We start from the raw sequence: 26530 nt of genomic DNA on the forward strand, positions 1-26530 counted from the left end.
GGGCCGCCTCCTCCACACCCCACACTGGGCATGGAACCCGCAACTGAGTCCATGCCCTTAACTGGAATCGAAACCGGGACCCTTCGGTCCGCAGGCCGCTGACGCTCTCTCCACGGAGCCACGCCGGTTTCGGCTGTTATTGTTTTTGTTAACCCTCACCCAGGATGTTTTTTTCCTCTCAGTGATTTTTTAGAGAGAGTGGAAGAGAGACAGAGAGAGAGAGAGAGAGAGAAACATCAGTGTGAGAGAGACACATCAATGGGCTGCCTCCCACACACGCCCTGATCTGGGCCGGGGCTGGCGCCTGCCACCCAGGTATGTGCTCTCGACCGGGATTCGAACTGGCAACCCTGCAGCCCAGGGCTCTAACCACTGAGCGAAACCAGCTAGGGCAGGGCGTCCCTGTTTTTATTAAACCCACCCTACCCTTCACTTGTTTTCCCAAAAGGCGAGTTCTCTTATTCAACAGACCAGGCCCCGTGCACGTTCCCCCGTCCAGATTTCCGACCTGACCTTTGAGTTCTGTGAAAGCAGCCCGTGTTGTCTTGGCTATTTTTGTGGGGGGGTTTTTTTTGCCCATGAATAACATGTACCGACCTCAGGATGGCTCTGTCCTGCAGTAGATGACCTCCCACACGCATTCCGCGGACACACTGCGTGGGGAGTGTACATTGTGAGTCGAAGAATGCCGCCCGTGCGTTTGGGAACCGGAGTGGAGTGCGCACCCGGTGTCCCCACACCCCCACCCGCCCACAGCCACGTTCAAGTACAGAAACAGCCCGGCCAGCTGGCTCAGAGGTCAAGCATCGACCTATGAACCAGGAGGTCAAGGGCACACGCCCAGGTTGCAGGCTCGATCCCCAGTGTGGGGCGTGCAGGAGGCAGCCGATCCATGATTCTCTCTCCTCATTGATGTGTGTCTCTCTCTCTCTCTCTCTCTCTCTCTCTCCTTTTCTCTCTCTCTCCCCCTTCTTCTCTGAAATCAGTTTTAAAAATTATACAGAAATGTTGTGTTTAGACCAGTGGTTCCCAACCTTTTTTGGCCACACCCACCTAAGCATTGCTAACATCCTGACCGGCCCACCCCTATGACATAGCATTCTCATTGTTCAAAAAGTGAACTCCTGCCGAAACTGGTTTGGCTCAGTGGATAGAGCGTCGGCCTGCGGACTGAAAGGTCCCAGTTTCGATTCCGGTCAAGGGCATGTACCTTGGTTGTGGGCACATCCCCAGGAGGGGGTGTGCAGGAGGCAGCTGATCCATGATTCTCTCTCATCGATGTTTCTAACTCTCTATCTCTCTCCCTTCCTCTCTGTAAAAAATCAATTTTATATATATATATATATATATATATATATATATATATATATATATATATATATATAAAGTGAACTCTCGTTCCCATGGCAGAAGCCTCAGAGGCCATGAACTTGGTCTAAGCAAGCTTCCCAAGAACATGGCGTCCGTGAGAGAAACAAAAGCATGAAAGGACAGTGGATGTATTGAGGAAGAAATCACTATGAAACTGTTAAAGAAAATAAGAATAATATGAAGGGCTATGAAAAAATAGCAAAAAGTTTCAAAACGCATCATAGAGAACTGAGATGCATAAATATTATCACGGCGTATATGCATAGGCTGTCCGCGAGGCCCCTCGAACCGTAAGAATGCAAAACATTCAGTGTGAATAACACCTTCTCAAATCGCCCCCCCCCCCCCCCCGTGGGCGTGTGCCCCACGCTGGGAACCGCTGGTGGAGACACAGCAGATGCTTTTTCTTCATCAATAAAACACACCCATCCCAGCAGCCTTTCTCTGTCTCCGAAGGCGGGAGGCGAGCTCTCAATATAGTCCGTGACGTAAGCCCGTGCGAAAGCGGAGAGGGGAAGGGTGTTGGCGTTCAGGGGGTGTCATCAGGAGGAGCAGGCGTGTGCGAGCGTGCGTGCGTGCGTGTGTGTGTGTGTGTGTGTGTGTGTGTGTGTGTATGTACTCAGGAACATTGGGGTCGATCCTGCCAGACCTTCATGCAAGTCTCCATGGGAAGCTCTGGCCGAGAATTCCTCCGCTGCTCTCCTTAAAAGGGAGAAGGCGTCTGATCACCGAGAGGAAAAGCAAAAGGAAAAGAAAGCTTTTAGCTGCGTTGACAGCCAGGACCCTGGAGGTTCTATAGTTCCTCTCTTCCCATCGCCAAGGGTGGGAGCACGCTGTCTGCCAACCCATCATGGGCAGAAAGCTCCTTTTATTTATTTTATTCCATACCTTTAAAAAATATATATATATATATATTATTGATTTTTTACAGAGAGGAAGGGAGAGGGACTGAGAACCAGAAACATCGATGAGAGAGAAACACTGACCAGTTGCCTCCTGCACACCTCCCACTGGGGATATGCCCGCAACCAAGGCACATACCCTTGATCAGAATCGAATCTGGGGACCCCCCCCCACCCCCCCCAGTCCGCAGGCCGATGCTCTCTCCACTGAGCCACACTGGCCAGGACAAAAGCATCACATGTTGCACATGGATTTAGCGTTTGGCAAACTGTGTCTATTCTAAGGAAGCAGTGCCGCCCAGCAGTCTGGTCATTTCCCCACGTGTTAGAAGCCGGGACAGATCAGGTGCCTCATACATGATTCATGGGCTCCGGGTGGTGGTGTGGTGCGTGCCCGGAGACCATCTGCTGGACAGGCAGGTGTGTGTGGCTCCTCCCACGTGTGGTAGGTCTCTCTTGTGAGAAACACACCGTGGCATTTCTGTGTGTGCTCGCGTGTGTGTGTGTGTGTGTGTGTGTGTGTGTGTGTTTTAAATATAGCTTTATTGATTTCAGAGAGGAAGGGAGAGGGAGAGGGAGAGAAACATCCACGATGAGAGAGAATCATGGATCAGCTGCCTCCTGCACGCCTACACCGGGGATCAAGCCCGCCTCCCAGGCCTGCGCCCTGACCAGGAATTGAACCCGGGACCCTGCAGCCCGCAGGTTAACACTATCCACTGAGACACACCGGCCAGGGCCACCTCATCCTGTACCGCGGGGTAGCCTGGTGTAACTTGCTCTCACAGGCTGCCACACTCCCGGCAGATCTGGGTGTGGGTCTACGGAAATGGCTTTCGTGTTCCTGAAGATAAGCACCTTGGATTCTGTTGTGAATGTACATTTTATAGAGCTTTGTTTGAGCTGTGTTATTATTTTCTTCTTTTTAGTGGTACTGGTGTTTATTTTCATTTCGCTATGTGGGTAAGTCACCATGGGGGTGTCGGTTCCTCTGATTCAGCTTTTATGGCACAGCCATTGTGTTCCATGTGAAGCTGGTGTGTGTGTGTGTGTGTGTGTGTGTGTGTGTGAATAGAGCCCCTCTGAAGGGTATATTTCTCTTTATCTAACCTTTATAAATTCTTATAATAATTACAAATGTTTGTGCCTGGCTGGTGTGGCTTAGTGGTTGAGTGTCGTCGACCTATGAACCAGGAGGTCACCGGTTTGATTCCCGAGTGCTGGCCAGACCCTCAGTAAAGGGCCTGCAGGAGGCAGACGATGGATGATTCTGTCTCATCATTGACGTTTCTCTCTCTCTCTTCCTCTCCCTTCCTTTCTCTGAAATCAATAAAAACATACTAAAAACAAACAAACATAGAAACAAAAAAATAACAGGTAAGTATCAAAAAGGTACAAGGAAGAGCCTTGCCCGCATGGTTCACTGGTTGAACATCAACCTAGGAACCAGGAGATCACCGGTTTGATTCCCAGGTTATGGACTTGATCCCCAATAAAACTTCTATTTTTTAAAAAATATATATTTTACTGATTTTTTTTTTCTACAGAGAGGAAGGGAGAGGGATAGAAAGTTAAAAACATATTGGGGATGTACCCACAACCAAGGTCCATGCCCTTGACTGGAATCGAACCCAGGACCCTTCAGTCCATAGGCCGATGCTCTATCCACTGAGCCAAAAAACATGGAAGAAGATGAAGGAAGAAGGAAGAAGGAAGAAGGAAGAAGGAAGAAGGAAGAAGGAAGAAGGAAGAAGGAAGAAGGAAGAAGGAGAAGGAGAAGGAGAAGGAGAGGAAGAGGAAGAGGAAGAAGAAGAAAAAGAAGAAGGAGGGCCCACAAAGGGGAAAAGTTGACCGGGAGCGGTACAAGCCCGACCCCTCCCCACGCGCCTGGAGGGCCTGACCTTCACCATGGCCGCCGAGCGCCGAGCCCACTGCAGATGTGGAGATCGAGTCTGGGCAGAAAGCTGACCGAGCAGAAGGGCGGGAGGGGAGAGCAAGGGGGGCCGTTGCTGCCCAGATATCGAGCCCACGGACAATAATGGATGTCTGTGTGCGAAGGGCCCGCGGATGGAACACGGCTCCCAGCTACTCATTAAAGGAGAGACCCACCCTTCGGCACCGTCTGCTTCGCCACCCTCGGCTCCCCTGTAATTGGAGCTCCTGGGTCAGCAGAATCTGAAACGCTGGCAAGCCCCTGGATGCTGTAATTTCACTTTGTGGCTAATTCCGACTTGCTCTGCGCTCCGGGAGTCTGACCGAGGGGTGTTCTGTCGAGGATAAGCTGTCAAGGACTGATACGTCTCTTGGTTTTGCAGCCAGAGGGAGCAGGACCAGTAACATCTCCAGTTTTTTGTTTTGTTTTGTTTTAGAGAGTTAGAAACATGGATGAGAGAGAAACATCCATCAGCTGCCTCCTGCACACCCTCCACTGGGGATGAGCCCACAACCAAGGTACATGCCCTTGACCAGAATCGAACCTGGGACTCTTGAGTGCCAAACCAATCAGAGCAACGTTATCTCCAGTTTGTTTTGTTTTGTTTGTTTTTAATCCTCACCCGAGGGTAATTTTCTATTGATTTTTTTTGTTTTTTTTTTTTGAGAGAGAGAGGAAGAGTGAGGGAAGGATAGAGAAGATCATCAACGTGAGCAAGACTCATACATTGGTTGCCTCCTGCACACGCCCTGACCAGGGACCAAGCCGGGAGGAGCCTTCAACTGAGGTATGTGCCCTTGGCCGGAATCCAACCTGGGACCCTTTGGTCTGCAGGCTGATGGTCCAGAGCTGTCAAAAAGTTACGGTCAAGATGTTCGCCCGGCCAGAGTGGCTCAGTGGTTGAGCACTAACCTAGGAACCAGGAGGTCACGGTTCGATTCCCGGTCAGGGCACGTGCCCAGGTTTCAGGCTCCATCCCCAGTAGGGGGCGTACAGGAGGCAGCCAATCTGAGATTCTCTCTCATCATTGCTGTTTATATATATATATATATCCCCCTCTCCCTTCCTCCCTGACATCAATAAAAATATATTTAAGGAATAGACAAAAGATATTGACATAGAAAGGGATGTGCAGGTGGCGAATAAGCAGGGGAAATGCTGTTTCACATCCCAGCCATCAGGGAGATGCAAAACGAAGCCGGGAGATAGCATCACACACCTGTCAGGGCGGCTAAAACCAGACACAGCGCCGGCCGGGGCGTGGGGAAACCGGAGTCCGCATGCGCCGCGGGGAGGAGTGTAGGATGGCACGGCCCGTCTGGAAGGGAGCTTGGCAGTTCCTTCTGAAACTAAAAATGGATTTACGATAGGACTGAGCGCTTGAATTCTCGGGCACGTATCCCAGAGAGTGAGGAACTCTTGGCATGCCAGGATTCGCACACAAATATTCATAGAAGGCCCTGGCTAGTGTGGCTCAGTGGATGGAGCATCAGCCTGCTGCGGACTGAAAGGTCCTGGGTTCGATTCCAGCTGGTCGGGGGTATGTACCTTGGTTTCAGGCACATCCCCAGTGGGGTGTGTGCCAGAAGCAGCTGACTGATGTTTCTAACTCTTTATCCCTCTCCCTTCCTCTGTAAAAATCAATAAAATCTACACTAAAAAAAAAAAAAATAATAATAAATAAAAATAAATAAAATCTACATTAATAAAAGAGAAATATGCAAATTGACCATACCTCCACCTAAAACCACCACCTAATCGGGAGCGAGTATACAAATTAACCCAACAAAGATGGCGGGTTAATTTGCATAAGCAGGCTCGGAGTGGCCAGGCAGGATGCCTGCTCTGAGGGAGAGGGGTGGGCTCTGAGGGAGAGGGGAGCTACAGGAGTGGTGCTCTGGTTGTGAGCGAGGACTACAGGTTCCTGCGCAGCCTGGATTGAAGCCAGGGGAAGGAAGGCTATTTTTGTAGGAATCTTCATGCACCAGGCCTGTAGTATATGTATAAGAACAAGCAAACAAAAACAAATACTCATAGAAGGTTTAGTCCCGAGAGCCTACTCAGATGTCTTCCAATGGGTAATGGTGACGTCAGAACATCCACACAGTGGAATACTACTGAGCAATAAAAAGGAAGGAACTGCCAGGTCAGTGTGGCTCAGTGGTTGAGTGTCAGACTATGAACTAGGAGGTCACGGTTCGATTCCCAGTCAGGGCACATACCCAGGTTGTGGGCTGAATCCCCAGTAAGGGGCATGCAGGAGGCAGGCTATCCACGATTCTCATCATGGGTGTTTCTCTCTCTCCCTCTCCCTCTTTCTTCCTCTCTGACATCAATAAATACATATTATTATTATTTTTTTTAAAAAAAGGAAGCGATCTGTCTTACATGCAACAACGTGTATAAACCTCCAAGAAATGGTGCTGAGTTGAGAAAACCAATTAAAAAAAGGTCACACACTGTGTGATTCCAGTGATGTCATATTCTTGAAGGAATATAATTATAGAGACAGAGAGTGGATTTGTGGTGGCCAGAGGTTAGGGATTGAGGGTGAGGCGGGGGAGAGAAGATGCGTGTGCCTCCCTCTCCTTCTCTCCCTCCCTCTCTCTCTCTCTAAAATCAATCAAAGCATGCCCTCGGGCGAGGAGATGACACAAAGAACGTGCTGAACAGCGGAAAATGAATGAATGAGTGGAAAGCAGGCTGTGTTGCTCAATGTTCCAGTCCAACCGCCTGGACTCTCTCTGAGAAAGGAATTCGGAGGAGAACTGTGGGGTGCTGCCCACACGTCTCAGCTGACTTGCATTGATTATACGTGCGTGCAAGGAGGGTTTTATGCTATTTTAGGTGCCTGTTTCTTCCTGCCTTCGGGATCGGGGAGAAATGCATTTGGCTCAAGAATGTTTCCACTCAACCCCAGGAGTCAGGAAACCACACCCTTTCAAAACACAACCCTTGCTCTCGCTCTCTCACTCACACCACGCACACACGCACACACGCACACACATTGAAGCCCAGCCTGGTGTGTGTGTGTGTGTGTGTGTGTGTGTGTGTGTGTGTTGTTTTTGAATGCACCCAGCTCTCATATAGCTTTTCATTTCCATGGACTACGCACTCACCAAAGGAAGTATTAATCACGTTTAAAATTAGAGCTTGTCCCGGAGACAGAGTATGGAGCGTGATAACATGTTATCTTTCTGCCGTGGGTTCGATCCCACAAAGAGCCACAGCCCACGCTGGCCTGGTCGTGTCAGGGAGGGACAAGAGCTTCGGCCGGTGACTCTTCAGAGCCCCGAGAGCTATGGCTAGCAAGGCCCTTAGGGTGAGTCTGCCTCGGTCCCCCCACAACGCATACCCACCAGCCCCCTGTGGGACCCCACTTCTGTTGTGCCCACAAGACCACTTTTTATTTAAAATATAATTTATTGACTTTTCACAGAGAGGAAGGGAAAGCAATAGAGAGTTAGAAACGTCGATGAGAGAAAGACATTGACCAGCTGCCTCCTGCACACCCCCTATTGGGGATGTGCCTGCAACCAAGGTACATGCCCTTGACCGGAATTGAACTTGGGACCCTTCAGTCCGCAGGACGATGCTCTATCCACTGAGCCACACGGGTTAGGGCCCCATGAGGCCGCTTTTGCACCAGAAGACCTTTCCCAGGTTATCCAACTCATGCTCTTCTTAAAAAAAATTTTTTTTAATTGATTTGAGAGGAAGGGAGAAGGAGAGAGAGAGAAACATTAATGAGGACGAGAGAGAATAACAGACTGGCTGCCTCCTGCACATCCCACGCTGGGGGTGGAGCCCACTGGAGCGTGAGCCACGCCCCTCATGCAGTTTTCAATGCTTTCACCATCGGTGTCCACCCTCTGTCAGCCAAAGAGAACGTTGCTTTAGTGTGGATGAACCGGGTGGCTTTCCCTCAGATGGTCGTGTTGCTCTCTTTTTTCTTCTCTCTGAAATCAATAAAAATCTATTAAAAAAAAAAAAGTCTATATTATCAATGTCCTCTTCCTCTCCAGTGATTTGTTCTAAGTTGACCTTCCACTGTCACTTTTGCAAATAAATGTAGATATTTTACTTCCTTTTAAAAGTTATTTGAAATATAAAAAATGTATTTGCTTCTTTTTAAGTGGGGTTGCACTAACTTTTCTATATCTTGCTTATTTTAAAAGATCGTTCTTATAAACTAGAGGCCCGGTGCATGAAATTTGGAGATCCCATGTATGTCGTAGATTCTCCCCTGGGACATAATCGAGAACCTCCTGTTCTGTCACGGTGTTCTGGTACTTCCCCTTTGCATTTCCTACACACACTCCTAGCTCGGGCCCGAAACAATGTAAATATTTCTTTCTAAGGATATATATATATATATATATTTTGTAACGGAAATACATACATAAAAAACATAAACCTGTAACATGTGTGTGTGCCGTTTTGCTACGTGGCTCATTCTAAGGCTCACAGAGATTTTGCACACGCTGTGTGTGTGTGTGATTTTTTCTTCTTCTTCGTTCTGAGCCGCAGACACCAAAAATCCCACAGGAAGTTGTCTCTGTAAGTGTTGTGGTTGTTTCGCTTCCTGTTCAGTGTGCATGCGGTGATCAGACGTGAGATAAAGCCGTGGAACCGAAGGAGGTTCTTGGGGGAAGCGTGACTTTGGGGGAGAAGCTCAGGCGTGCACGTATTTCTTCCCAACCGGAAGCCTGGAGGAGCTCTAACCATTCTCCTACCTCAGCCTTCACTCTGTGGTAGAATATCCACACTGTTTTGGTGTTTCGTGGGTAAACTCTGCTAAAGGGGCAGCTGAATTCTGCTTTCCACGTCTTAGTGAAAGCATCTCCCCCAAAACAAACCAAAGTGATGGGGCAGTATTGTTAGTTTCTGACCACAGTGTTTGACCATTATTACTATTTTTTTATTAATCCTCGCCCCAGGATGTTTTTCCATTGATTTTCAGAGAGAGTGGAAGGGAAGGGGAGAGACACAGAGAGAAACATCGATGTGAGAGAGAGACACACTGATTGGTTGCTTCCCCAATGGGCCCCCTTGGGGCCGGGGATCCAGCCTGCCTCTGAGGTACTCTGTGACCTATGACTGGGATCGAACCCGGGGCTCTTCAGTCTGCAGGCCGACGCTCTACCCACTGAGCCTAACCGGTTAGGGCCACAACTACCTTTTAAAATAAAAAGTCTCCCACCTTGATAAGAAACAGCGTTGGGCCAAAACCAGGTTATCTTAGTGGTAGAGTGTCGGCCTGCGGACTGAAAGGTCCCAGGTTTGATTCCGGTCAAGGGCATGTACATTGGTTGTGGGCACATCCCCAGTAAGGGATGTGAAAGAGGCAGCTGGTCGATGTTTCTCTCTAATGGACGTTTCTAGCTCTTTATCCCTCTCTACTCCTCTCTGTAAAAAATCAATTAAAAAAAACACACCAGCATTGGTTCATAAGGACATATTAATTACAGTTCTTATAAGTAGAAATAACAATTTGTCTAAAAACAAAGAAAAATACACACATGACCTTTTAAAAAAGTGACTTTAACCATTTCTAGGCAAGGGGGCTTAGAGGGGTGATAAGGCTTTTGATTTGAAGAATGCCATTTATCCTGGTTCAGGCGGCTTCAGGTTGCAGAATATGTGGTACTATATAGTGAAAAATCTTAATTGTTCATGTGTGACACACAGATACTTCTTGGTTAAGATAAGTGTGATCTTTTCCTACCACTGAGTTCAAAAGAGAAAGCCATTCAATGGAACTTGATGTGTATGCTTTCTATCCAGCTCTCGTGTACCTTTAGTGGCTGTGTCCTGGGTTCCTTAAGGACGTTATCATTTAAGGTTACTAAGAATTCCTGGCCTGTGTGAGAAGCTGCGCATTTTACAGAGTGTAGGGAACGCTTCTTTGCATGTATGTTCCTTGGTGTTTATCAAGGCCGCCCGCCAACAAGCACGATGGGCAATTTGAGTAATGGCCCAGTAAACTGGACTGTGGACGGCATGTCTTTGCACTGGCTGAGCTGGAAGAACTGGGTTTAGAATTGCAAGGCAGCCAGAGACCCCCTCTTCACTCACTACTAAGAATTTCAGCCTAAAATACATATATGTATGATGAAAAAGAATCATAGATCAGCTGCCTCCTGCACACCCCACACTGGGGATCCCTCCTGCAGCTGGGAGTGGGGGGTGGATGGGGGCAAGTGCCCGCACTGGGAGTCCAACCGTGACCTCCTGGTTCATAGGTTAAGGCGCAACCATGGAGCCATGCTGGCCGGGCAAGAATTCCAGCATTTTTTGATGGCAGCCTGTAGTTTTTTAAGACCTGGCTTGTTGCACTTGGAGAAAAAGACTTTGGATAGACCTCGAGGGCCTAATGTGACTGAACCAGCCTGCTTGCCCGGAATGCCCATGACCTCATTACCAGTTTTACTCAGGTCACTTCGGGTTGTTGAGAATTAAGTGTAATTATTCTGACCTTGTTAAGAGTTCCTCAGAGATGAGGGCCAGGGTGCACTTTACAGAAAGAAACACACACACACACACACACACACACACACTGCACATCACAGGCATGTAGCCTCCCATGGATCAGCAGGCCCCCAACACGTGGTGCAACTGTGAGCACCGTTACTTCCCAGGTGAAGGAAGGATGCACAGGTAGGGGGTGCAGGGGCTGTGGCTGATTGAGGACAAAATGCATAAGCATCTTTAAAAGTTTTTTTTTTTTTTTTAAAGGATTAGGCTCAGGGGCTTGTTGCTTGGGGGCGATTTCCGCCGGACCCTCAGTAAAAACAAACAAACAGGAAGACTCCCGGGGCCAGCGGAAACCAGGCCTCCCAGTTACTCCCAGGGACTTCGGGAAACTGGCCTTTTCCTTCCGCGACAGGGGGGGCGTCCTGCAGCAGGAAGCGGGCGGGCGGGGGCTGGGGGGGCGCTGGCCCCGCCCACCACGCCCCGCCCCACAGAAACCACGCCCCCGACGCGCCCCTGCCTCCCCAGCGTGGCCCCGCCCCCTCCCAGCCGAGCATGCTCAGTGGGCCGCGCCGCGCCGGCAGGTTTGCGTGGCCGCCCGCAGTTGCCGGCGCCGGCTCTGTCCGCCGACGCTGCGCGTGCGTCGTTCCCGCGAAGTTGCGCTGAGGCCGGTTTTCCCGAGGAGCCTCCCTCCGGGCGGTCCGCGGGGCCGGCAGCGGGTCCCCGGAGGCTGCGGGGCGGACGCGGCGGGCCGGGCAGCCCGAGCTGGGGAGGCCCGCGCGGCGCGGCCGCACTCGGCGGGCGAGAGGGCGGGAGGGCGGCGCCGGCCGGGCGCGCCCCGCGGAGAGAGGACCGGGCGGGCGGGCGGGGCGGGCCGGAGGCGGGCGTTCCCCGGACTTTTGTCCGAGTTGAGTCCCTCCCCGTGGGCCGGGCCTCCCGGCCTGTCCCCGGCCCCCGCCCCCCACACTCCCCGGCTCCAGCCCCGCTCGCTCGCTCGCTCGCTCCCGGGAGATGTTTATCGGGGCCGCCGCGGCGTGAGGAGCCGGCGGGCCGCTGGCGCGGAGTTTCGGGTCCGGGGAGCGTCGCGCGGCGCCGGAGGGAGACAAGATGTCGGCCAGGGCCGCGGCCGCCAAGGTGAGCGAGCGCCTCCGGGGCCGCCGGGGGTCCGTCCGGCGCCCCGCCCTCCCCCTCCTCCTCCTCGTCCTCCTCTTCCCCGCGGGCGGCGGCGGCGGGCGCTCCGGGCCGGGCGGGGGCGGCGGGCGCGGGGCCCTGTCGGGCAGGTGCATCGCCGCGGGCGCCGGTGCCAGGCTCCGCGGAGCTCGCGGCGGGCGGGGCGGGGACGCGCAACAGGTCCGGCGCCCGGGAACCTCTGGGCGTCGGGAGGGGGGGGCGGGGAGGGGAGGCGGGGGAACCGAGGCCAGGGGTTGGGGGGTTGGGGGGTTGGGGGGTCCCCCGCCAGCGAGCCCGGTAGCCGTGCGATCGGAGGGACGGGAGGTTCGGTGCCGGCGAAACCGTGCAGTTTCGATCTGATGTCACCCGCGGTGGAATGCGCGCCCCGGCGATAAGGCATTGAGGCTGTAAAACACTCAGCTGGACAGGAGGTAGTCTTTTTTTTATTTTATTTTTTATTTTTTTCTTTCCCTCTTCTTCCCGTCCTGTATTATTTATCGAAGGCAACATTGAAAATTAAAACAAAACAAAGCAAGAAGGACAAATAGGTGATAGCTTAATACAGAAATTTTTTAAAAAATAATAAAAAAACACCACTTTTTTAATAGTTTTGTTTGAATTGAAAACTTTCGAAAAAAGTTAACACCAAACGCCCTCCTACCGAATGGACAAGGAGATGAAACTTAAAAAAAAAAAAAAAAAAAAAAAAAAGTGAAAACAAAGACCTGTGAGTTTCAGCAAAAGAAAAAAAGGGGGGGGAAAAACACTGTTCTTTCTCCATTTTTTTTCTTCTTTTTTCCCCCTGCTTCTATGCGTTTTGAAGTCTTATGCTGTTTTCTGGGCGCTTCGAAACCTTGTTTCGAAGAATAAGAGAAAGAAAAAAAAAATCCTCTTTTGTACACTGTGATCTCTTCCACCAGAAAGAAGTTACTTGTTGTTCAGGAATACAGAGGTGTGAAGAGTATAAAACGTCTCCCCCTTAGAAAAATTCACCGCTGGAAAGAGGATGGGAGTACTTGGGCAGTTTGTGGTGTTAGGTTTTTGTGTTTTTCTTTTTCTATTTGAGATGTTCATTCAGAGTATCTGGGAGCAGGTACAATAATAAGGCCCGGAGACAGTGGTTGGTTACCTTTAGTCCTAGGTAATTCTTTTTAAGGAATGTAGTAGTCTTTCTTTAAGAAGACTTTAATCAAAAAAAAAAAAAAAAGAAGAAGAAAAAAAGGACGATTTTAATTAGGTTCTTTTGACTTGATAGGGAAGAACAACAAAAGATAAGATTTGATCTGATGATGACTTAAAAAAAAGGATTTATTTTTCATTTTTTTCTTTGCTTTGACTTTAAAATAAATGCACAGCATGTACTGTCGGTGGGGCTTCCCGGGGAGGAATGCTTTGCTTCCAGATTACAGAGAGCGCCACTTTGTTTCCTGAGTGTGCTCGCTCCTGCACGCTTCTCGAAGGCTATCTGGAGGCGGGAGAAGGGAAGTTTTCCGCCCGGTAAGACGGTTTAGAAGGCGTCATTCTTTTCCCCCTGAATTACGGCATTAAGTTTTTACTCCGTAATGGAAAGCATCACACGTTACATACTGCATTGTAGGGATGTACGCATTCTCACATTCTTATGAGTAGAATGGGAGTTGATAGCTTATTTGTGTGTGTGTGTGTGTGTTTAATCCTCACCCGAGGATATTTTCCCATTGATTTTTAGAGAGAGAGGGAAAGACTTGAGAGAAACATCGATTCATTGCCTCCCGCACACGCCCTGACCAGGGCCCGGCCTCGGTGCCTGTAACCGAAGTATGTGCCCTTGACCGGAATCGAACCCAGGACCCTTTGTTCTGCAGGTGGATGAGGGCTGAAAACTTATTTTATTAAAAATGCTGTATTCCGAAATGAAATAATACTCAGCCATCTGTTTTCAAGTCACCTTTATTTCTCAAGGGGATTGAAGTGCTTACTAAAAGGTAGGCTCCGTACGCAATCTCTTTCATATCATACTCCTGTGTCCCCCCCCCACCCTCAGTTTAAAAAGGAAATGAAGACATTAATTTGGCAGCTTGCTTTTTTATTTTTAGCATAATAGTTTGTAGAACTCTAATCTAATACCTTTGATTTGATGTTCTTTGTAATGGTTGAACGGTTTTCTGTTCCAGAAACCTGCTATGGGATCACCATTGCCTAACTTGTTCCCAGGATTTTGCTATTGTAGTAAGCAGTGTTATATTTTTATATTTATGTACTTATGTAGTATTACCATATGTTGAATTTTAAAAAATATAATGTTTGGGTCAAAGTGTATGTGCACTTAAATTTCTGATAAATACCAGTAATTTTTCTATAAAAAGATTGTACCAAGGAATACATATAATAATTATTGTAAATTGGCTGCAAGACGGAAAATTAGAACATGTGATTAAAATAATGTTGTAGATTATTGGAGGGAGGATGGATTATTCAGTAAATAGTGCCGGGACTGTTGGTTAATTTTCTTTCTTTTCATTTAAGTCTGAGTTTTCTTCCTCAGTCCATAGGCAGAAAAAAAAGCTTTTTTTCTGGTTTGTTTTATTTTTTTCACAAAAGAGCAAATAAAGCAAATCATAGAACACTAGAAGAAAGTGTAGGATACTTGTAAAAAATACATACCTGAGTTACAAAGGGCCTCTCTGTACTAATATTGACTTTAGAAGTAATAAAGGAAAAGGTTTTGATAGGTGTGATACATACCTGGATTTGAGAACACAATTGCTAGTGTATCTGATACAAAATGACTCAGATGTTGGAATCAGGAATTGGAGGGTGGCTCTCCGTCTCACCAAAGCATTCTTCTTAATCATGCAAGGAAGTGCTATGAATAATTATTAGAATCATGCCCATTGGTTGAATCACGGAAGTTGGAGTGGCTTCTGCATTTTCAAGCTGTGTCACTTTGAGAAGTTATAACATTTAAAATTGTGCTGTGATATATGTGCTTGTTAGACCTTCCTGCTTGCACATTTTCATTATGTCACAGGGACAGCACCTTTTCCCCTGGTTATCTCTGAAAGTGTAGTGTGGTTTGGCATGGAAATTATGTACACCTCTTCTTAGGAACCATTGCATCAAGTGGGCACAGGGGACTTTCCTTAATTGACGAACACTTGGAAGTTAGGTTAGGAACTGTAGAAATTAGCCAAGTTAGTGAACCAAAACAATTGAAAATTAGCCTTTACAGACAGGAATTGTGTCCGGAGTGGCTGGCTGTTACAATGTAGTTCTATTATTGATACTTACTGATCAGTGGCTGTTACAATTGTATCCGGAGTGGCTGTTACAATTAGTTCTAATATTCATACTGATCAATGCGTGTTTGTTTCAGATTGCTTTAAAGGTAAACTAAAAAGTCACTGTCCTTTCTGAGGATTCACTGGGTTGTGTAGTAAATTTCCCTGGACCTGTTAAGTTTATACAATAATTGTTACTCCCTAGAAACATTTTGATAGTATTTAAGGCAAAAGGCTTTTAATTTTTTATGTTGGCGTGTTTGGCATTGTAGACATTCCTGGTCAAACTTTAATCTATGTACTTAGCGGATAATCCTGACTACAGTTGCAACTCTGATATTTGTTTTAGGACAGCTCTGTTAGCTACCTTTAAAAAAAAAAAAAACCTTTACCCAAGGATATATTTCCATTGATTCTCAGAGAAAGTGGAAGAGAGAGAGAGAAAGAGAGAAACATGATATCAGAGAAACACATCGATCGGTTGCCCAGACCAAGGCCCCAGGCTGGGGAGGAGCCTGACTGAGGTATGTGCTCCTGAGGGAAATTGAACTCGGGACCCTTCAGTCCTCAGGCCAACGCTCTATGCACTGAACCAAATTGGCTAGGGCTCAGTTAGCTACTTTTCAAATCATACACTGCCCTTTCTCCCAGGTGGTGTAATAGCACAAATATCCTGCACTGTTAGGAAAGATCTCTCTCTCTCAGAGGCTGATGTTTTCATGTTAGGGGCTTGCAGACTTTTGATTCATATTCAAGCCAGGCTCTCGCTGCTGTCAGCAGCGATAAGAGGAGTCAGCCCTCCCCCCAGCAGATACCGAGCCCAGTGTGAGGGCGGTCATACCGAGGGGAGGGCTCTGCTTCCTGTTTGGTTTGGAGGAAAAGATTACAGTAGTTTCACTCCGAGTTTTCAGTCCTGGAAACAATGTACTGGCCCCGACTTTTACTTGCTCTTTCATCTCTTGTCTATTTAGAGACCAAATGTAAACTCACTACAGTGCTAAGAATAAGACAGTCGGGTCACTGTGCTGCTAAGGAAAGTGACTTTACAGAGAATAATTTTGGTGAAAATTTTGGAAATGTAATTCAGTTTCTGGGTGTGACCCTACCGTGATGAAAATTCCTTTTTTACTGAGAGACCCCGAATCTGGCCGTCAGTTCAAGGGTAGTGCCTGCCACCCATGCCTGGCTCTCGTCACCCCTCAGTATGGGGTGCAGGTGCGCATGGCAGTGGCTGAAGACAAGTTAGTGGGCTGAGTAAAGCTATTTGTTATCACTAGAGTTATTCTTCAAAATCAGATGTTCAATCCGATGAAAAGAGAGTTGATGTCTAAGAGGATGCTTCTGAAATACTTGACTGGAACTTGCTTTGCATCTCTGAGTTTTGAAAGACAATCTTTTAGGGAGAGAGGGTTTTACGTGGAATTTAAAATTGGCCTGTGCGGTTCAGAGCAGGGTTTTCAGGGTAAGGTGGCAGTAAAAATAGGCCTCGCGCTGTCTCCGACCCAGAGCACCTCCTGACTTATTTATGGGAGAAGGGCGGCTTCAGGTTCCTCCTCTATGGGGCACCAGTGCTTTGTTTCCATTCCTCCTCAAGCAGGTGCATTCTTAACCACAGCGTGTGTGCTGAGCACAAGCGCAGGGAGTTCCATTTTACACTCGAGGAACGGATGCCAATAACTGACTGATCAGCCAGACCACAGAGGCACTGCTGTAAGGCGTCCGAAAACCGCCCCGGCCGGTTGCTCAGTGGATAGAGTGTTGGCCCTGAGGGTCTCCCGATTCCCGGTCAAGGGCAAGTACAGGGTTGCAGGTTTGGTCCCCCAGGCACTGTGTGGGAAGCAATCAGTCCATGTGTCTGTCTCACATCCGTTTCTCTCCCCTCCCCCTCCTCCCTCCCTCCTTCCCTCCCTCCCTTCTGCTCTCTAAAAACCAATGGAAAAAAAGAAAAATATTCTCAGGTGAGAAAAACACACACCAAAGTGAACAGAAAACCAATGTTGCCAGAATTCATACCCTGGAACATACCATTTGTGGTTGAAGAACAAACCTTGACCATTGTGCATGCAGAGTTAGCTATTGAACCTCAGATGGCCCTTACCTTAGGATCAGCTCTCCGAGCAGGACATGATGATCAAACCCAGGAGGGCACCGGTAAGGACTGAGTTTTTTGCCTAGTTCGCCAAACATTAACTGAGCACATTTTGTTTTGGATCTCTGTGCTTGAGAAGCTTATGGTTTTCAACTGTCTACTGTAATAATCAGTTGTGAAATGCATAGCTCATTTTTAAAATCCAAAGAGTACACATTGCTTACTCATGAAAAATACGTGTGAGCACAATTGTGGTCATCTTATAATAACAGCATTCTGGTGTACTTTTTTGGTGGGGGAAAGGGATACAATTAAATCTAAACTTGGGGCTTGCTGAAACAGTTGTTTTTTTTTGCATTCTTTGTTTTTTTTAAAAAGCTTTAATTAAATCTGGATACATCCATGTGTTTAGTAAAAGTATTTCCCTAGGGGAAAAGGTTAAGAACTAGAAAGTAATCGAATTTACTTACTTATGACTCCTTGCACATACTGCTGTGGGAAACTACAGGGTGCTGCTGGCTGCAGTGCTTGCTTAGGGTCGGACAAGCTGGGAAATATGTGACAGTTCGGATTTTTTTCAACAGACATTGCAGACCTGGCAAGGCCCAGGCGCTGTTTCAGATGGGAGCTAGAGCCGGGTCACAGGATTGTTGGCACCCAGGCAGCGTTTTCATGGTGTGGCAGAGAGCAGCAGGTGAAATGCTGTGCGTGATGCTGTCCCCGTGGCTTTTCTTTATAATTTCGCTGCTTAATCATGGATGCTGGACACACTGGAGTTTTGCCTGTGAGCTTTGTGCAGTCTGTTGTGTGTGGCTGCTGCTGCTCAGCATTGTGTCAGATGATGGATGTCGTGGGTAACTGTAGTTCATTAGTTCTCATTGTATTCACGCATGAAATTCCTAGTAAACCCGTCATGTGAGGGCTTGCTGCCAGATTGGCTGGGAAAAAAGACTTTGAGTTAGACTTGGGCGATTACTTGGAGAAAAGTGATGTGTTCGGGGCGGGAGTTAGGTGAGTGTGCTCACTAGTCACCGGAGTGCGGACACCACGGGAGCGAGAGCCAGCTGCTCTCGGTGTTCACCTGAAAGCCAGTGTCAGCCCGCCGAGGGGGCTCAGTGAGCTTCCGCCTCTGCACCAGGAGGCCACGGACCGATTCCCATCAGGACACACACCCGCCCGGGTTGTGGACTCATTTCCAGTGTGAGGCGTGGAGGGGCAGCTGATCAGTGACTCTCACATCATTGATGTTTCTCTCTCCTCCTCTCTCTCTGAAATTGCTAAAGATATATTGAAAAAATAAAAAAGCTAGTTTCAGTTTTGAGGGCATTTTATGGCTACAGTCTTAAAATCCATCATCTTAAAGTACATTTTTATAGATCCCCATTTATTTAACTCGGATCAGACCAGTAAAAGCCAGAATCAGGCAAAATATGTGTTTTGGGCAGAAACAACTAAAAACAAGTCTACTTCTCAGAGCATGCTTGTAGGGAATTTGCCCACGTGGCACCTAGAGGCACTCTGGGAGACTTATTTCCTGGTGGTTTTTGTCTTTCGCAGTGATAGGTGTTGGGATATTGAGACAGACAAACATATTCCAGCCCCATTTGGATGCTGCGTGCCTCTGCAGTCAGAAGGCAGCGGCCATGGCCTATGCTAAGCGCAGTGTCTGTGCACATTTCACTGGTCGGTACTGTTTGTATTTATGGTGAGACTCCGGTAGCTGATCGTACCCTGAGTGTACGCTCTGTGATTCCTGTGCGCAGATACTAGAGATTCTCGCTCCGGCCGAGTGTCTGGAGCTGCTGGAGTGGCGCTAGGTGAGTCACGGGCCCGGGAGAGAGTGTGGGGTCAGAGAGCGCAGGCTGGGCTGCGGGAAGTGGCTGTTGCCCAACTCCAGCTGGAGGTTGGCACAGGGAGCCAGGCCAGCTCTTCCAGTTTCTTAACCCGGTGGTAAGCCAGGTGTTTGTGTAACTTACCCGCAGGTGCTGCCAGCTGATGGCATTCTCTTTTCTTTTCACTTTGAAATGCATTACCTGTATAAAAATTATTGTGTAGTAACCCCACGGAAACACCATCCAGATCAAAGACTGGAATAGTGCCAGCTGCTCAGACGCTCCATCCACTGCTGGCCTCTTCCTGGTGACAGCACCCTATGAAACGTAAGGTCACACTGTCCCCACCGCAAGCTCCATATGTGGTGGCCTTCCTGTCCCACCCTCCTCCCCTAGGGCAGCCACTGCTCACCTCGCTTTACCACCCATTCATCTTCACTGCAGTCCAGGATTCTGTCGTATGCCTAGGCCACGATTGACTGACAGCTGTCCAGGATTCTGTTGTATGAACTAGACCATGATTGACAGCTGTCCAGGATTCTGTTGTATGAACTAGACCATGATTGACAGCTGTCAGGATTCTGTTGTATGAACTAGACCATGATTGATGGACATTTAGTTATCTCCTGATTTTGGCTGCTAAGAATCATGCTTCCATGAACATGTGACTGTGTCTCTTGGTGACCGGAAGTTCTTAATTTGGATGTGGCTGAGGGAGTGCCTTAGAGAAAGGCCAGCCGGGGAGGCGTTTCCAGGGAGGGACCTGTCACCAGGCATGATCTTGCAGAGAGGACTCGGGGACAATCACCCTAAGTCTTTATGGCTTTATGGCTCTAGGCCCTGGACTCTGAGTCCTGGGTCTGCCCCTTAGGAAGGAGTTGATTGCTTATCGGTGAAATGCAGCGGGTGTAATACCAGCATCCGCTCAGGGTGACTATGGGCTCCCTCAGCCCAGGCCCAGCACTCTGTAAGCCCCAAGGTTAGTTTAGAAACATCCGAGTGAAGCCCATCTTAGTGCCAGAGGAGAGGCACATAGGAGTCACGTCTATGCATACACTTGTATCGACATTTAATGTGTGTGTGTGTAGTTATATATTGGATACTGGACAAATGTCAGCCTGAAGGTTAGGAGCCCCAGCCCAGCAATATGTGCTGTGGTTTCAAAAAGTGACTCTTGAGCTCCTGAGATACTTTCTAAAAATCTCAGTCACATGAAAGAAGAGATGCAGTCTTTAGTGGGATGGGTTTGGGGATGGAGAGGAAGGACCTCCCAAACCAGTGCCCGGGCTCAGCTGGGAGGTTTCCTGTGATAGCCTTCTGAGCAGTACCACCCCCTTCCCCCAATCATTTTCTAAAAGGATCTTTTCAAAATCCCAGTTTCAACTCCATCCGATGGTCATCGGCTCCCACGGGATCTCTTGGCCCTGCCTCCGCCTCCAGCCTCATCTGCATCTTTCTCCTCTGCTGATCTCAAACTACGCCGGCCCCTCTCCTTCCTACAGGTCTGCGAGCCCTGCCAGGTTCCTCTGGAGTCCCCTCGTGGCTCTGCTTTCCTCTTCTTTTTTTTTATTTTTTATTTTTGTATTTATATACGCCTCTGATTACTTTTTATCGTGGAATTTTTTTGGTCATCTAGTTCTCCCACTAGACTGTATGCCCCATGAGATCAAAGGTCATGTTGATTGTGTGACAGCGCCTGGCATATAATACTCTCAAATACTGTTTGAATGAATGAGAGAAGCATGCTCCTACCCTAGGGCTCTTGCATGAGCTGTTTTCTCTACCTAGAAAGCTTCCCACCCCCATCCCTCCGTCACCTCTCACCTGTCCAGTTCCTTTCCTCTGGAACTGCCCTGAACCAGAATGGAGGCTAGCGCTCTGCCTTACCTCCGTACCTCCCCCTTAGAGCCTTCCGGCCGCTGTGCCCACTGACTGCTGGCTGTTTGCTTTGCCTGGATCCTCCCTGGCTTCTCCTCAAGGTGGTTCCGTCCTTCCTTTTTTCTTCTAAAACATTAGTAGTCCCCAGGGTCATCTTGGTCCCTAGGTAACTGGATCTGTTCTCTTGGGTTTAGTACTACTTTGCTGATTACTCCTGAGCTCTTATCTCCTCCAGATCTCGGTCTTGACCTTCAGACGAACTGCCCACTGTCCGTATCTCTGCCGATCGTTCCACAGACACCTTAAATTGAGGTTTTAAACTAATAGTTATACTCTTCCTGCTTTTTCACTCACTCTCCCAATTCAGAAACCTGTCATCCCTGACTCCTCCCCTTTTCACGTTAGCTTTCTAATTGGTCTCCCGCCCTCCAATCCATCTCCCACACAGCAGCCTTCAGAAAGAGCTCGACTGTCATTTGATTGCCTAAACGCCCTGTGTTCCCCTGGAGCTTATGATGGTAGCTTTATGAGACCTGTTGCCATGGTGCTTGCAGCTTCTCTCTTCACTCCTTCCATCCACACATTGCACTTCCCGGCCACATCAAAGCCAGCTTCATGCGCAGCTTCATCACAGCGTCAGAGGCCTTGCCGACATGCTGTTTCTGTCCCCCATACAAACCCCCCTTTTCCTGGCCATTCTTCTAGCTCAAGCTCAAGTGCTTTCTCGGAGATCCGGTCTGTCTCATAGCAGGCAGGGTCCTCGCCTCCTCCGTGGTCACCTCTCGTGTCCACCATTCCTGCAGTGTGGTCAGCCTTCCCCCAGAGCCCTAGGGAAGTGGAGGGACCTCATTAATGTCCACAGCACTGAGTGTACCTGGTCGGTGTTTGTCGAATGAATGAATGAACGAACGAATGAACCTCTTACTAACTAGCACAGGGTGGTGACATTGACCTGGCTGCCTGTCCTCGTATCCATAGTGCTGTTAAGGAGGGGAGGTTTTCTTTATTGGAGAGCACTTGCTGTATTTGTTGTTTTGCACTGGGCCTCCTTCCAGTGACAGGTTCGCCTGTGCTTTCAGTTCTGTCCTCCGGCCTTTTCCCGTTGCTTTGTTGTCAGCCCTGGAGGACGTGAACCCTCCTAGACTGGGATCTGGAGTTTGGCCGGAAGCCCTTCAGCGTTGGTGATCTGAGCGGTGTCTTTGCCAGCTGGAGCGCAGAACAAAGAAACCAAACAGACTCTTGGTGGACTCTGAAATGCAGTTTTTTGCTTCCTCAGAAATTGCGATTCTGGTCAGCGATGCTGACTTAGAAGTGAGAGGAGAACTCAGAATCCAGCAGCCATGCGGGGCAGCCCCTGCTGGAGTGCAGCATTTAATCTGAACTTGCAGCCCGTTTGGAACTGTAATGCTATTGGAAACTGGAATTACAGCCTGACGGCATTGGGGGCTAGGAAGGACTTTTTACTTGAGCAAATCTCATCCCATCCCCTAACTTTGGGAGGACAGCTAAGGTCACCTGTCTGGGTGACAGCAGATTTGGGCTCTGATCTCGCTGTTTCTGCTCTAGTCCGTTTTCTGTTTAACAGCATTTTTTTAATTGCTAAGGAGTGACAGACGGTGCTGAGATCATGCCGTAGGAGCAGCACCTTGTCCATGGTTTCCCACAAACCTGAATGCTTTGGGAATGAGAAGGTCTTTGACCAAGTTACACAATTATGCTTTCTGCTTTATTTTTATTTTAATGTATTTTTATTCATTTCAGAAAGGAAGGGAGAGGGAGAGAGAGAGAAACATCAGTGAGGAGAGAGAAGCACTGATCGGCTGCCTCCTGCACTCCCCCTACTGGGACAGGAGCCCGCAACCAAAGCCAACCTCCCTTGGCTGGCCAACCTTCCCTGGTCCCTCCCCCCGATGGCTGGCAGGCCTGTGGACCCCACCCGCGCCCAGGTTTTGTGCACCGGCCTCTAGTTATAGCATCACCCTTCTCGGGGAAGCCATTGAGCGAGTTGAGAGGTGTACTTTCCTAATTCCTCCAAAGAAGAAACATACTGGATTAGAATGCTGAGAAGAATTGTTTTAGTATTTTTATCTCCCCCCTTATCTTACACAAATAGAATACAAGTTCCTTAATGACAGTAGAGTAAATACCTTTCATAGTTAACAATGAAGCAAAATCATCTTCTTAAATATTGTTTGGTTTTCCTCAAAGCTAAGTGAAAAACAGGTATTTGAAGTTTCGAATGGGATTTGGTAAATGTGGTTTAAGAGTCGCTGGGAATGGAGAAAGAAAAGGCAAAAGCTAAAATAATCCAGTAATTCCTTCACTTGAAGAGGAGCCATGAGCACTGTCTGTCCTTGCAGCCCCTCTTCCTGCTCATGTTTAACAGATGAGGCTGACAGTGCAAGCTGCTTCATGGTTAACAGCACTCCCACTGCATTAACATTCTCTTACAGAATGGAAAACTGTGCGGTCATCACAGCCGCACGGAGGACAATAACCCCTTCCAGGAAGGTTCCAGAGACCTTCCCCAGGCATTGTGGGACCGGTCACTGGCCAATGGCACGACGGGGAAGGGATTGAGGATGCCGGTGCCAGGCCACTCGGAGCGGAGTGGTCAGCAGGAGCTGAGCTCGAGCTATGCAGGCAGTTCTCATTTTGCACCTCAGCCAGGATGAGGCAACCCGGAAACGACTGCAGCATCTTGATCATGTATATTTTAGTAGAACTCTTTTTTAAAGATATATTTTGTTGATCCTTTACAGAGAGGAAGGGAGAGGGATAGGGAGTTAGAAACATCGATGAGAGAGAAACATTGATTAGCTGCCTCCTGCATATCCCCTACTGGATATGTGCCTGCAACCAAGGTACATGCCCTTGATCGGAATCGAACCTGGGACCCTTCGGTCTGCAGGCCGATGCTCTGTCCACTGAGCCAAATCTGCCAAGGCTATTTGAGTATAATTCTTAATGCTTAGCAGAATTACTGGTACCATCATTGCTTCACATGGGTGGAGGAGTTTTAGTACATTAAATCGTGGTCAATTTTTGTTAAAACCACAAAACATCTTTTTGCAGCAGACGTCTCATTAAAGGGAGGTTTGGCTGCACTCGATGGGAAGATTGGAACAAAACGCTGGGAAGGCGGCGGCTTTATCTATGGGAGCGAACAGAGGGCCTTTCTCTCCCTCCCATTCATCCGCAGGAAGGCGAGCCCAGTTGCTGTGAATTTAGGGAAGCAGGCTTCATACGGATTCATTTTCTAAAGTAGCATCAGTCTTCCATCGGAGTTGCTGTGGGGAAGGAGAAATGGGCCCTGGGCACCTCACAGGGCCTCTCCCCTCACTGGGCATCTCCTGTGATGTTAGTGATGGTAGTGACAGCGGTGCAGTAAATGGAAAACAGACTCACATGTGACACTCTGAGAATGCCATGCTCAGCATTCTCCCCTCCACCCTCTTGGTTAACTCTGCAGAGGCTGGACAAAACTTGTTTATAGTCCTCGCTGGTGTGAACACCTCAGTTGCAGTCTCCATTCCCAGCCTGTGCAGGAGGCAGCCGATCGATGTATCTCTCTCACATTGATGTTTCTCTCTTTGCCTTTCCCTTCCACTCTCTAAAAACGAATGGAAAAATATGCTCGGGTGAGGATTGACAGAAAAACCACCAAGCTTTGTTTATAGGTGTATTATATTCAGGAACCCTAATTTCAAAAGTGGTTACAGTAAAAGATGGAATCACTTTAAGCTTCCAATTTATAGGACATTTATTTTGAATTCTTTAGTGCTCACCGGTGGATGGTAATGCATTTCCCTCCCTCGTAAGCGTTTCTTTGTAGTAGTAACCCTCAGTGCACAGTGGTGAGTAGTGCCTTCATGGAGCGGGCATCGCCCTAATTTTATGATGATTCTTGGGGAGGTGTGTTGGGAGCTTTTCTTCATTGTGTGTGTGGATGTGTGTGCGTGCAATGGTACCCTAGAAAAGCCGCTTTTTCCCCCCATAGAAACAAAGCCCAGAAGACAAATATGTAGCAAAATCTTAGCTAGGTGGGGCAGAGTGTTAACGGTAACAGTAAAATGACCACTGAGCAGACCTGTCATGGTCGCATCTCATTTCCTGGAGCCGGAGCGTTTGTAATCCTGGAGCCCAGAGGTGTTTGACTCCTCCTTTTCTCTGCAGAGCATACGGAATGCTTTAACTGTCGCCTGTGTCAGTAGATATTTTACAACAACCCACTCCAACTTTGATTCTCCCCCACCTCACTCATGCTAAGTATAAAGTTGCAGCGTGAGCTGGAGCTGGCGAGAAAACGAACAGAGAAGGGCCTCTGTCCAAATTAAGTTAAGAACACAGGAAGTTCCTGTGGTCGTTTCCTGTCCCTTCCAACAAAAGCAAACAAAAAGCTCCCACAGCCATGAGCTCTCTTCGGAGCTGCTCGTATTAATAGTATGACTCCTGGTGTGCTCCGCGGTTTGCGAGGGGTCCCGTTCATGTGGTGGAAGACGTTCTCTCAGAGACAAACGCCTCGTCTCTCTCTCTCCCCAGAGCACAGCCATGGAGGAGACGGCCATCTGGGAACAGCACACGGTGACGCTTCACAGGGTGAGTGAGTGCTGCGTGGATCCCGGCGCAGCTCAGGATGCTGGCCGCCCGGGACACAATGGGGAGAGCAGATGTCCGGAAGCCGAGGGAGCGCTGCTTTCCTCTGCCCTGCTCGGATTAGAATCGCACACGCTCTCCCAAGGCCAGCGCGGACCCCTGCTCCCCAAACATCCTGTCCGGGGCAGCTGTGCGCTCGCCTTCGCTCTGACGGAAGGGATCACTGCCTGTCAGTTTGGAGGGAGCCGATAAGAGACGCTGCACCCTGTACGCGTGGTGGACTGCCTCAGCGTTTCCCAGGACAGATGCACGTGCTGGAGGCTCGGGGTTACGGTAGCCAGGTGCTGTGGGCAGTAAAATCTTACAGGATGCTTGTGCATTTGACACACGTAGACCCCAAGCCATCGCATAAGCAGTTGCAGATGGGCAAAGAGCAAGCAGCAGGAAGCTGGGTCCGAGAAAGAGCCTGTCTGCCCTGCACTGGCATCCTACGCTGCCTCCTCCCCTTTAGAAACGGGCAAGCGATCCCATCCCCTTTTAAAGTTGTGGTCTCCACAGGTGGTGGCTTTTTTTTTTAAACTTACGAGAGAGAGAGAGAGAGAGAGAGAGAGAGAGAGAGAGAGAGGGAGGGAGGGAGGGAGGGAGGGAGGGAGGGAGGGAGGGAGGGAGGGAGGGAGGGAGGGAGGGAGGGAGGGAGGGAAACATTGATTTGTTGTTCCACTTACTTGTGCATTCATCGGCTGCTTGTATGCGCACTGACCGGGGATCAGACCTGCCAGCTGGGTGTGTTGGGGCCATGCTCTGCCTCCTGAGCTTCGCGGCCGGCTCCACAGGCTTAGGTCGGGCTGATGGCACTGTTTGTGCTTGACGCGCAGCAAGGCTCTCCCACGACCCCTGCAGAGAGCCGGCATCGCCCCGTCCTGCAGAGCCAACAGGACGGGACTGGAGGACATACTGGCATCCCCGGCCGGCCCCCACCAGGAGAGGGGACGGAAAGCGCGTTCTGGACTCGGCCCTGGTTCTCT

At 49.0% G+C, this 26530-nt stretch overlaps 1 protein-coding gene across 11 annotated transcripts in view; it reads left to right on the forward strand.

Annotated features, from left to right (window-relative positions):
• The window catches only part of TJP1 (tight junction protein 1), a 93597-nt gene that overhangs the window by 16431 nt on the left and 50636 nt on the right, over positions 1-26530 (forward strand). For 10 of the 11 annotated variants that reach the window (XM_045580443.1, XM_045580441.1, XM_045580442.1 and 7 more), the window contains exon 3: positions 25452-25508. In XM_045580443.1, coding sequence (XP_045436399.1) covers positions 25452-25508 — 57 coding nt within the window. Of the gene's footprint in view, positions 1-11244; positions 11815-25451; positions 25509-26530 lie in introns of those variants that run through there. The other variant, XM_045580449.1, reaches the window with a different exon arrangement.

The sequence above is a fragment of the Pipistrellus kuhlii genome, unplaced genomic scaffold (assembly GCF_014108245.1).
Source record: "Pipistrellus kuhlii isolate mPipKuh1 unplaced genomic scaffold, mPipKuh1.p scaffold_m20_p_128, whole genome shotgun sequence".
Classification (NCBI taxonomy): Eukaryota; Metazoa; Chordata; class Mammalia; order Chiroptera; family Vespertilionidae; genus Pipistrellus; species Pipistrellus kuhlii.